The sequence below is a fragment of the Oncorhynchus keta genome, unplaced genomic scaffold (assembly GCF_023373465.1).
Source record: "Oncorhynchus keta strain PuntledgeMale-10-30-2019 unplaced genomic scaffold, Oket_V2 Un_scaffold_4369_pilon_pilon, whole genome shotgun sequence".
Taxonomy (NCBI): domain Eukaryota; kingdom Metazoa; phylum Chordata; class Actinopteri; order Salmoniformes; family Salmonidae; genus Oncorhynchus; species Oncorhynchus keta.
In genome coordinates this window covers 196,510-209,969 of record NW_026290943.1, presented here as the reverse complement: position 1 = coordinate 209,969, position 13,460 = coordinate 196,510, and the positions used below count along the sequence as shown (strand labels likewise).

Below are 13,460 nucleotides of genomic sequence, written 5' to 3'. Positions count from 1 at the left end.
CAGACACTCATTGATATCTGTGGAGGGAACACATTTAGCCGGTTCCTCAGAGATAGTGGGGTAACCCACTCATCCTGGGACACATTTAACCCACTGGTTCCTCAGAGATATTGGGGTACAGCAGACACTCATTGATATCTGTGGAGGGAACACATTTAGCCCACTGCTCAGAGATATTGACAGCAGACACTCATTGATATCTGTGGAGGGAACACATTTAACCCCTCAGAGATATTGGGGTACAGCAGTTAACTCATTGATATCTGTGGAGGGAACACATTTAGCCGGTTCCTCAGAGATATTGGGGTACAGCAGACACTCATTGATATCTGTGGAGGGAACACATTTAGCTGGTTCCTCACAGATACTGGGGTACAGCAGACACTCATTGATATCTGTGGAGGGAACACATTTAGCTGGTTCCTCAGAGATAGTGGGGTACAGCAGACACTCATTGATATCTGTGGAGGGAACTTTAGCCGGTTCCTCAGAGATACTGGGGTACAGCAGACACTCATTGATATCTGTGGAGGGAACACATTTAGCCGGTTCTTCACAGATACTGGGGTACAGCAGACACTCATTGATATCTGGGGTTGGAACACATTTAGCCGGTTCTTCACAGATACTGGGGTACAGCAGACACTCATTGATATCTGTGGAGGGAACACATTTAGCTGGTTCCTCAGAGATACTGGGGTACAGCAGACACTCATTGATATCTGTGGAGGGAACACATTTAGCTGGTTCCTCAGAGATATTGGGGTACAGCAGACACTCATTGATATCTGTGGAGGGAACACATTTAGCCGGTTCCTCAGAGATATTGGGGTACAGCAGACACTCATTGATATCTGTGGAGGGAACACATTTAGCCGGTTCCTCAGAGATACTGGGGTACAGCAGACACTCATTGATATCTGTGGAGGGAACACATTTAGCTGGTTCCTCAGAGATATTGGGGTACAGCAGACACTCATTGATATCTCACTCTGGGGAGTGTACACTGTACACTGTACAGTGGATCTATATAACAGTAACTGTCACCTGTACAGTGGATCTATATAACTGTTACCTGTACAGTGGATCTATATAACAGTAACTGTTACCTGTACAGTGGATCTATATAACAGTAACTGTCACCTGTACAGTGGATCTATATAACAGTAACTGTACAGTGGATCTATATAACTGTTACCTGTACAGTGGATCTATATAACAGTAACTGTTACCTGTACAGTGGATCTATATAACAGTAACTGTTACCTGTACAGTGGATCTATATAACAGTAACTGTCACCTGTACAGTGGATCTATATAACTGTTACCTGTACAGTGGATCTATATAACAGTAACTGTTACCTGTACAGTGGATCTATATAACAGTAACTGTTACCTGTACAGTGGATCTATATAACTGTTACCTGTACAGTGGATCTATATAACAGTAACTGTTACCTGTACAGTGGATCTATATAACTGTTACCTGTACAGTGGATCTATATAACTGTTACCTGTACAGTGGATCTATATAACTGTTACCTGTACAGTGGATCTATATAACAGTAACTGTTACCTGTACAGTGGATCTATATAACTGTTACCTGTACAGTGGATCTATATAACAGTAACTGTTACCTGTACAGTGGATCTATATAACAGTAACTGTTACCTGTACAGTGGATCTATATAACTGTTACCTGTACAGTGGATCTATATAACTGTTACCTGTACAGTGGATCTATATAACAGTAACTGTTACCTGTACAGTGGATCTATATAACAGTAACTGTTACCTGTACAGTGGATCTATATAACAGTAACTGTTACCTGTACAGTGGATCTATATAACAGTAACTGTTACCTGTACAGTGGATCTATATAACAGTAACTGTCACCTGTACAGTGGATCTATATAACTGTTACCTGTACAGTGGATCTATATAACTGTACCTGTACAGTGGATCTATATAACAGTAACTGTTACCTGTACAGTGGATCTATATAACAGTAACTGGTACCTGTACAGTGGATCTATATAACAGTAACTGTTACCTGTACAGTGGATCTATATAACAGTAACTGTTACCTGTACAGTGGATCTATATAACAGTAACTGTTACCTGTACAGTGGATCTATATAACAGTAACTGTTACCTGTACAGTGGATCTATATAACTGTCACCTGTACAGTGGATCTATATAACAGTAACTGTTACCTGTACAGTGGATCTATATAACAGTAACTGTTACCTGTACAGTGGATCTATATAACAGTAACTGTTACCTGTACAGTGGATCTATATATAACTGTCACCTGTAAGTGGATCTATATAACTGTTACCTGTACAGTGGATCTATATAACAGTAACTGTCACCTGTACAGTGGATCTATATAACACCTGTACAGTGGATCTATATAACTGTTACCTGTACAGTGGATCTATATAACTGTTACCTGTACAGTGGATCTATATAACAGTAACTGTCACCTGTACAGTGGATCTATATAACAGTAACTGTTACCTGTACAGTGGATCTATATAACAGTAACTGTCACCTGTACAGTGGATCTATATAACTGTCACCTGTACAGTGGATCTATATAACAGTAACTGGTACCTGTACAGTGGATCTATATAACACCTGTACAGTGGATCTATATAACTGGTACCTGTACAGTGGATCTATATAACTGTTACCTGTACAGTGGATCTATATAACAGTAACTGTCACCTGTACAGTGGATCTATATAACTGTTACCTGTACAGTGGATCTATATAACACCTGTAACTATATAACTGTTACCTGTACAGTGGATCTATATAACAGTAACTGTTACCTGTACAGTGGATCTATATAACAGTAACTGTACAGTGGATCTATATAACAGTAACTGTACAGTGGATCTATATAACTAACTGTACCTGTACAGTGGATCTATATAACAGTAACTGTTACCTAACTGTACCTGTACAGTGGATCTATATAACTGTTACCTGTACAGTGGATCTATATAACAGTAACTGTACAGTGGATCTATATAACAGTAACTGTTACCTGTACAGTGGATCTATATAACAGTAACTGTTACCTGTACAGTGGATCTATATAACAGTAACTGTCACCTGTACAGTGGATCTATATAACAGTAACTGTTACCTGTACAGTGGATCTATATAACAGTAACTGTTACCTGTACAGTGGATCTATATAACTGTTACCTGTACAGTGGATCTATATAACAGTAACTGTTACCTGTACAGTGGATCTATATAACTGTTACCTGTACAGTGGATCTATATAACAGTAACTGTTACCTGTACAGTGGATCTATATAACAGTAACTGTTACCTGTACAGTGGATCTATATAACTAACTGTTATCTATATAACAGTAACTGTACAGTGGATCTATATAACAGTAACTGTCACCTGTACAGTGGATCTATATAACTGTCACCTGTACAGTGGATCTATATAACAGTAACTGGTACCTGTACAGTGGATCTATATAACAGTAACTGTTACCTGTACAGTGGATCTATATAACAGTAACTGTACAGTGGATCTATATAACAGTAACTGTACAGTGGATCTATATAACAGTAACTGTACAGTGGATCTATATAACAGTAACTGGTACCTGTACAGTGGATCTATATAACAGTAACTGTCACCTGTACAGTGGATCTATATAACAGTAACTGGTACCTGTACAGTGGATCTATATAACAGTAACTGTCACCTGTACAGTGGATCTATATAACAGTAACTGTACAGTGGATCTATATAACAGTAACTGTCACCTGTACAGTGGATCTATATAACAGTAACTGGTACCTGTACAGTGGATCTATATAACTGTCACCTGTACAGTGGATCTATATAACTGGTACCTGTACAGTGGATCTATATAACAGTAACTGTTACCTGTACAGTGGATCTATATAACAGTAACTGTACAGTGGATCTATATAACAGTAACTGTACAGTGGATCTATATAACTGTTACCTGTACAGTGGATCTATATAACAGTAACTGGTACCTGTACAGTGGATCTTGTCACTGGTTCTGAACCGGTACCCATCGTCACACATACAGCGGAAGCTCCCGGGGGAGTTGTAACACTTCTGGTTGCAGCCGGCTTGGTGATCTGGGTCTGAACACTCGTCGATGTCTGATCAATAAAACAACCAATAACATCGTTATTCAAGAATAACAAAACATGGATTTATTGACTATAAACTCGGCTCCAAGTCCTGTTCCTGCCTAGTAATTCAGCAACACCCACGTTTCTGACCAAACTTTTAGAGACGGATTCAAACCAGCAACCCAGGATTAAGTAGGACCCAGTATTAAGTAGAACCAGTATTAAGTAGGACCCAGTATTAAGTAGGACCCAGTATTAAGTAGAACCCAGTATTAAGTAGGACCCAGTATTAAGCCAGGACCCAGTATTAAGTAGGACCCAGTATTAAGTAGGACCCAGTATTAAGTAGGACCCAGTATTAAGTAGGACCCAGTATTAAGCCAGGACCCAGTATTAAGCCAGGACCCAGTATTAAGTAGGACCCAGTATTAAGCCAGGACCCAATATTAAACCAGGACCCAGTATTAAGTAGGACCCAGTATTAAGTAGGACCCAGTATTAAACCAGGACCCAGTATTAAGCCAGGACCCAGTATTAAGTAGGACCCAGTATTAAGCCAGGACCCAGTATTAAGCCAGGACCCAGTATTAAGCCAGGACCCAGTATTAAGTAGGACCCAGTATTAAAGCAGGACCCAGTATTAAGTAGGACCCAGTATTAAGTAGGACCCAGTATTAAGTAGGACCCAGTATTAAACCAGGACCCAGTATTAAGCCAGGACCCAGTATTAAGTAGGACCAGTGTTAAGCCAGGACCCAGTATTAAGCCAGGACCCAGTATTAAGCCAGGACCCAGTATTAAGCCAGGACCCAGTATTAAGTAGGACCCAGTATTAAACCAGGACCCAGTATTAAGCCAGGACCCAGTATTAAGCCAGGACCCAGTATTAAGCCAGGACCCAGTATTAAGCCAGGACCCAGTATTAAGCCAGGACCCAGTATTAAGCCAGGACCCAGTATTAAGCCAGGACCCAGTATTAAGCCAGGACCCAGTATTAAGTAGGACCCAGTATTAAGCCAGGACCCAGTATTAAGTAGGACCCAGTATTAAGTAGGACCCAGTATTAAGCCAGGACCCAGTATTAAGCCAGGACCCAGTATTAAGCCAGGACCCAGTATTAAGCCAGGACCCAGTATTAAGTAGGACCAGTGTTAAGCCAGGACCCAGTATTGAGCCAGGACCCAGTATTAAGCCAGGACCCAGTATTAAGCCAGGACCCAGTATTAAGCCAGGACCCAGTATTAAGTAGGATCCAGTGTTAAGCCAGGACCCAGTATTAAGCCAGGACCCAGTATTAAGCCAGGACCCAGTATTAAGCCAGGACCCAGTATTAAGCCAGGACCCAGTATTAAGTAGGACCCAGTGTTAAGCCAGGACCTAGTTTACACCAGGATCCCAGTATTCTGTCTGGACCTACCATCCTCACAGCCAGGACCCTTCCAGCCTGGTTACACTGACAGGCGAGGACCCAGGCCTATCCTAAGTCTGTCTGGACCCAGTATTACTGACAGGCGAAGGAGGCCTGTCTAACCCCACCCAGTATTACCATCCTCACAGCGCGGGCCCTTCCAGCCAGGACCCAGTAAGGAGGCCTGTCTAACCCCAACCCTGTCTGTCTGGTACCTACCATCCTCACAGCGCGGGCCCTTCCAGCCTGGTCGACACTGACAGGCGAAGGAGGCCTGTCTAACCCCAACCCTGTCTGTCTGGTACCTACCATCCTCACAGCGCGGGGACAGGGGAAGGAGGCCTGTCTAACCCCAACCCTGTCTGTCTGGTACCTACCATCCTCACAGCGCGGGCCCTTCCAGCCTGGTCGACACTGACAGGCGAAGGAGGCCTGTCTAACCCCAACCCTGTCTGTCTGGTACCTACCATCCTCACAGCGCGGGCCCTTCCAGCCTGGTCGACACTGACAGGTGAAAGAGGCCTGGCCATCGATGCAGCGGAACCCAGTATTAACACAGGACCCAGTATTAAGCCAGGACCCAGTATTACAGCCAGGACCCAGTATACAGGACTATACAGGACCAGACAGGACTATACAGAACAGCCAGGACTATACAGAACACATATATCCAGACAGGACTATATACAGCTATCCAGACAGGACTATACAGAACACATATTCCAGACAGGACTATACAGGTATCCAGACAGGACTATACAGAACACATACAGGTATTAGACAGGACTATACAGAACACATATATCCAGACAGGACTATACAGAACACATACAGGTATCCAGACAGGACAGGACTATACAGGTATTCAGACAGGACTATACAGGTATCAGACAGGACTATACAGAACACATACAGGTATCCAGACAGGACTATACAGAACACATACAGGTATCCAGACAGGACTATACAGAACACATACAGGTATCCAGACAGGACAGGACCCATACAGAACACATACAGGTATCCAGACAGGACTATACAGGTATCCAGACAGGACTATACAGAACACATACAGGTACCAGACAGGACTATACAGCCAGGACTATACAGGTATCCAGACAGGTATCCAGACCAGAACACATACAGGTATCCAGACAGGACTATACAGAACACATACAGGTATCCAGACAGGACTATATACAGGTATCCAGACAGGACTATACAGAACACATACAGGTATTCAGACAGGACTATACAGAACACATACAGGTATCCAGACAGGACTATACAGAACACATACAGGTATCCAGACAGGACTATACAGAACACATACAGGTCTGGTACAGGACTATACAGAACACATACAGGTATCCAGACAGGACTATACAGAACACATACAGGTATCCAGACAGGACTAGTACAGGTATCCAGACAGGACTATACAGGTATCAGGTATCCAGACAACTATACAGAACACATACAGGTATCCAGACAGGACTATACAGAACACATACAGGTATCCAGACAGGACTATACATCCATACAGGTATCCAGACAGGACTATACAGAACACATACAGGTATCCAGACAGGACTATACAGAACACATACAGGTATCCAGACAGGACTATACAGGTATCTAGACAGGACTGGAACCATACAGGTATCCAGACAGGACTATACAGGTATCCAGACAGGACTATACAGGTATCCAGACAGGACTATACAGGTATTCAGACAGGACTATACAGGTATCCAGACAGGATCTCTACAGAACAATACAGGTATCCAGACAGGACTATACAGGTATATACAGGTATTCAGACAGGACTATACAGGTATCCAGACAGGACTATACAGAACACATACAGGTATCCAGACAGGACTATACAGAACACATACAGGTATCCAGACAGGACTATACAGGTATCCAGACAGGACTATACAGGTATTCAGACAGGACTATACAGGTATCCAGACAGGACTATACAGGTATCCAGACAGGACTATACAGGTATCCAGACAGGACTATACAGGTATCCAGACAGGACTATACAGGTATCCAGACAGGACTATACAGAACACATACAGGTATCCAGACAGGACTATACAGGTATCCAGACAGGACTATACAGGTATTCAGACAGGACTATACAGGTATCCAGACAGGACTATACAGGTATCCAGACAGGACTATACAGGTATCCAGACAGGACTATACAGGTATCCAGACAGGACTATACAGGTATCCAGACAGGACTATACAGGTATCCAGACAGGACTATACAGGTATACAGGACAGGTATCCATACAGGTATCCAGACAGGACTATACAGGTATTCAGACAGGACTATACAGGTATCCAGACAGACTATACAGAACACATACAGGTATCCAGACAGGACTATACAGAACACATACAGGTATCCAGACAGGACTATACAGAACACATACAGGTATTCAGACAGGACTATACAGAACACATACAGGTATCCAGACAGGACTATACAGGTATCCAGACAGGACTATACAGGTATCCAGACAGGACTATACAGGTATCCAGACAGGACTATCCAGACAGGACTATACAGCTATCCAGACAGGACTATACAGGTATCCAGACAGGACTATACAGGTATCCAGACAGGACTATACAGAACACATACAGGTATCCAGACAGGACTATACAGAACACATACAGGTATCCAGACAGGACTATACAGAACACATACAGGTATCCAGACAGGACTATACAGAACACATACAGCTATCCAGACAGGACTATACAGAACACATACAGGTATCCAGACAGGACTATACAGAACACATACAGGTATCCAGACAGGACTATACAGAACACATACAGGTATCCAGACAGGACTATACAGAACACATACAGGTATCCAGACAGGACAGGACTATACAGAACACATACAGGTATCCAGACAGGACTATACAGGTATCCAGACAGGACTATACAGCTATCCAGACAGGACTATACAGGTATCCAGACAGGACTATACAGCTATCCAGACAGGACTATACAGCTATCCAGACAGGACTATACAGGTATCCAGACAGGACTATACAGGTATCCAGACAGGACTATACAGGTATCCAGACAGGACTATACAGGTATCCAGACAGGACTATACAGGTATCCAGACAGGACTATACAGGTATCCAGACAGGACTATACAGAACACATACAGGTATCCAGACAGGACTATACAGAACACATACAGGTATCCAGACAGGACTATACAGAACACATACAGGTATTCAGACAGGACTATACAGAACACATACAGGTATCCAGACAGGACTATACAGGTATCCAGACAGAACATGACTATACAGAACACACACAGGTATCCAGACAGGACTATACAGAACACATACAGGTATCCAGACAGGACTATACAGAACACATACAGGTATTCAGACAGGACTATACAGGTATCCAGACAGGACAGGACTAGACAGGACAGGACTATACAGAACACATATATCCAGACAGGACTATACAGAACACATACAGGTATTCAGACAGGACTATACAGAACACATACAGGTATCCAGACAGGACTATACCAGACAGGACTATACAGGTATCCAGACAGGACTATACAGAACACATACAGGTATTCAGACAGGACTATACAGAACATCAGACAGGTATCTATACAGGACTATACAGAACACATACAGGTATCCAGACAGGACTATACAGAACACATACAGGTATCCAGACAGGACTATACAGGTATCCAGACAGGACTATACAGAACACATACAGGTATCCAGACAGGACTATACAGAACACATACAGGTATCCAGACAGGACTATACAGAACACATACAGGTATCCAGACAGGACTATACAGAACACATACAGGTATCCAGACAGGACTATACAGAACACATACAGGTATCCAGACAGGACTATACAGAACACATACAGGTATTCAGACAGGACTATACAGAACACATACAGGTATCCAGACAGGACTATACAGAACACATACAGGTATCCAGACAGGACTATACAGGTATCCAGACAGGACTATACAGAACACATACAGGTATCCAGACAGGACAGGACTATACAGAACACATACAGGTATCCAGACAGGACTATACAGCTATCCAGACAGGACTATACAGAACACATACAGGTATCCAGACAGGACTATACAGAACACATACAGGTATCCAGACAGGACTATACAGGTATCCAGACAGGACTATACAGGTATCCAGACAGGACTATACAGGTATCCAGACAGGACTATACAGCTATCCAGACAGGACTATACAGAACACAGACAGGTATCCAGACAGGACTATACAGAACACATACAGCTATCCAGACAGGACTATACAAACATACGGTCCGTGGGTCCTACCCCTAAACCAGCATCCTACCCCTAAACCAGGGGGGTCAAACATACGACCACTAAACCAGCATCCTACCACTAAACCAGCATCCTACCCCTAAACCAGCATCCTACCCCTAAACCAGGGGGGTCAAACATACAACCCATGGGCCAGCATCCTACCCCTAAACCAGCATCCTACCCCTAAACCAGCATCCTACCCCTAAACCAGGGGGTCAAACATACAACCCATGGGCCAGCATCCTACCCCTAAACCAGCATCCTACCACTAAACCAGCATCCTACCCCTAAACCAGCATCCTACCCCTAAACCAGCATCCTACCCCTAAACCAGCATCCTACCCCTAAACCAGCATCCTACCCCTAAACCAGCATCCTACCCCTAAACCAGCATCCTACCCCTAAACCAGCATCCTACCACTAAACCAGCATCCTACCACTAAACCAGCATCCTACCCATAAACCAGCATCCTACCACTAAACCAGCATCATACCCCTAAACCAGCATCCTAACACTAAACCAGCTTCCTACCACTAAACCAGCATCCTACCCCTAAACCAGCATCCTACCACTAAACCAGCATCCTACCCCTAAACCAGCATCCTACCACTAAACCAGGGGGGTCAAACATAAGACCACTAAACCAGCATCCTACCACTAAAACAGCATCCTACCACTAAACCATCATCCTACCCCTAAACCAGCATCCTACCAGTAAACCAGGGGGGGTCAAACATATGGACCGTGGTGGGAAAAAAATGGAGGTGACAACTTTTTGCATTTTTAAAAATTAAACTACAGACCTCATTGAAGACTAAATGAGGCCCGCGGGGAATGATTTTAGTTGATAACCCTTCTCTAAACCAACCCGTAGCCCTGACCTCTGAACCCCAACAACCGTCTCTAAATCAACCCGTAGCCCTGACCTCTGAACCCCAACAACCGTCTCTAAACCAACCCGTAGCCCTGACCTCTGAACCCCAACAACCGTCTCTAAACCAACCCGTAGCCCTAACCTCTGAACCCCAACAACCGTCTCTAAACCAACCCGTAGCCCTGACCTCTGAACCCCAACAACCGTCTCTAAACCAACCCGTAGCCCTGACCTCTGTACCCCAACAACCGTCTCTAAACCAACCCGTAGCCCTGACCTCTGAACCCCACCAACCGTCTCTAAACCAACCCGTAGCCCTGACCTCTGAACCCCACCAACCTTTGACACAGGTTCTGAGGTTTGAAGGGACGTTGGAGTCTCCAGAGTTCTGGTTGTTGATGCCCACACGATGTGAACCCAGACAAACTGAAACACAGCACAGTGGGGTTATATTAGCTGACATCAGACAACAACACAGTGGGGTTATATTAGCTGACATCAGACAACAACACAGTGGGGTTATATTAGCTGACATCAGCAGACAACACAGTGGGGTTATATTAGCTGACATCAGACAGACAACACAGTGGGGTTATATTAGCTGACATCAGACAGACAACAACACAGTGGGGTTATATTAGCTGACATCAGACAACAACACAGTGGGGTTATATTAGCTGACATCAGACAACAACACAGTGGGGTTATATTAGCTGGCATCAGACAACAACACAGTGGGGTTATATTAGCTGACATCAGACAACAACACAGTGGGGTTATATTAGCTGACATCAGACAGACAACACAGTGGGGTTATATTAGCTGACATCAGACAGACAACACAGTGGGGTTATATTAGCTGACATCAGACAACAACACAGTGGGGTTATATTAGCTGACATCAGACAACAACACAGTGGGGTTATATTAGCTGACATCAGACAGACAACACAGTGGGGTTATATTAGCTGACATCAGACAACAACACAGTGGGGTTATATTAGCTGACATCAGACAGACAACAACACAGTGGGGTTATATTAGCTGACATCAGACAACAACACAGTGGGGTTATATTAGCTGACATCAGACAACAACACAGTGGGGTTATATTAGCTGACATCAGACAACAACACAGTGGGGTTATATTAGCTGACATCAGACAGACAACACAGTGGGGTTATATTAGCTGACATCAGACAACAACACAGTGGGGTTATATTAGCTGACATCAGACAACAACACAGTGGGGTTATATTAGCTGACATCAGACAACAACACAGTGGGGTTATATTAGCTGACATCAGACAACAACACAGTGGGGTTATATTAGCTGACATCAGACAGACAACACAGTGGGGTTATATTAGCTGACATCAGACAGACAACACAGTGGGGTTATATTAGCTGACATCAGACAACAACACAGTGGGGTTATATTAGCTGACATCAGACAACAACAGTGGTGGGCTGACATCAGACATATTAGCTGACATCAGACAGACAACACAGTGGGGTTATATTAGCTGACATCAGACAGACAACACAGTGGGGTTATATTAGCTGACATCAGACAACAACACAGTGGGGTTATATTAGCTGACATCAGACAACAACACAGTGGGGTTATATTAGCTGACATCAGACAGACAACACAGTGGGGTTATATTAGCTGACATCAGACAACAACACAGTGGGGTTATATTAGCTGACATCAGACAACAACACAGTGGGGTTATATTAGCTGACATCAGACAACAACACAGTGGGGTTATATTAGCTGACATCAGACAACAACACAGTGGGGTTATATTAGCTGACATCAGACAGACAACACAGTGGGGTTATATTAGCTGACATCAGACAGACAACACAGTGGGGTTATATTAGCTGACATCAGACAACAACACAGTGGGGTTATATTAGCTGACATCAGACAACAACACAGTGGGGTTATATTAGCTGACATCAGACAACAACACAGTGGGGTTATATTAGCTGACATCAGACAACAACACAGTGGGGTTATATTAGCTGACATCAGACAACAACACAGTGGGGTTATATTAGCTGACATCAGACAGACAACACAGTGGGGTTATATTAGCTGACATCAGACAACAACACAGTGGGGTTATATTAGCTGACATCAGACAGACAACACAGTGGGGTTATATTAGCTGACATCAGACAGACAACACAGTGGGGTTATATTAGCTGACATCAGACAGACAACAACAGTGGGGTTATATTAGCTGACATCAGACAGACAACACAGTGGGGTTATATTAGCTGACATCAGACAACAACACAGTGGGGTTATATTAGCTGACATCAGACAGACAACACAGTGGGGTTATATTAGCTGACATCAGACAACAACACAGTGGGGTTATATTAGCTGACATCAGACAACAACACAGTGGGGTTATATTAGCTGACATCAGACAACAACACAGTGGGGTTATATTAGCTGACATCAGACAGACAACACAGTGGGGTTATATTAGCTGACATCAGACAACAACACAGTGGGGTTATATTAGCTGACATCAGACAGACAACAACACAGTGGGGTTATATTAGCTGACATCAGACAGACAACACAGTGGGGTTATATTAGC

General features: G+C 43.6%; 1 protein-coding gene across 1 annotated transcript in view; it reads right to left on the bottom strand.

The window, feature by feature from the left end:
• Positions 1 to 225: 225 nt before the first annotated feature.
• Positions 226 to 13,460, bottom strand: part of LOC127928890 (vitamin K-dependent protein S-like) — a 28,334-nt gene continuing 15,099 nt past the window's right edge. The window contains exons 4-7 of the mRNA XM_052516431.1: positions 11,114 to 11,262; positions 6,030 to 6,174; positions 4,050 to 4,181; positions 226 to 788 (exon numbers count right to left, since the gene is read on the bottom strand). Of these exons, the coding sequence (XP_052372391.1) occupies positions 226 to 788; positions 4,050 to 4,181; positions 6,030 to 6,174; positions 11,114 to 11,262 (989 nt within the window). The remainder of the gene's footprint in view (positions 789 to 4,049; positions 4,182 to 6,029; positions 6,175 to 11,113; positions 11,263 to 13,460) is intronic.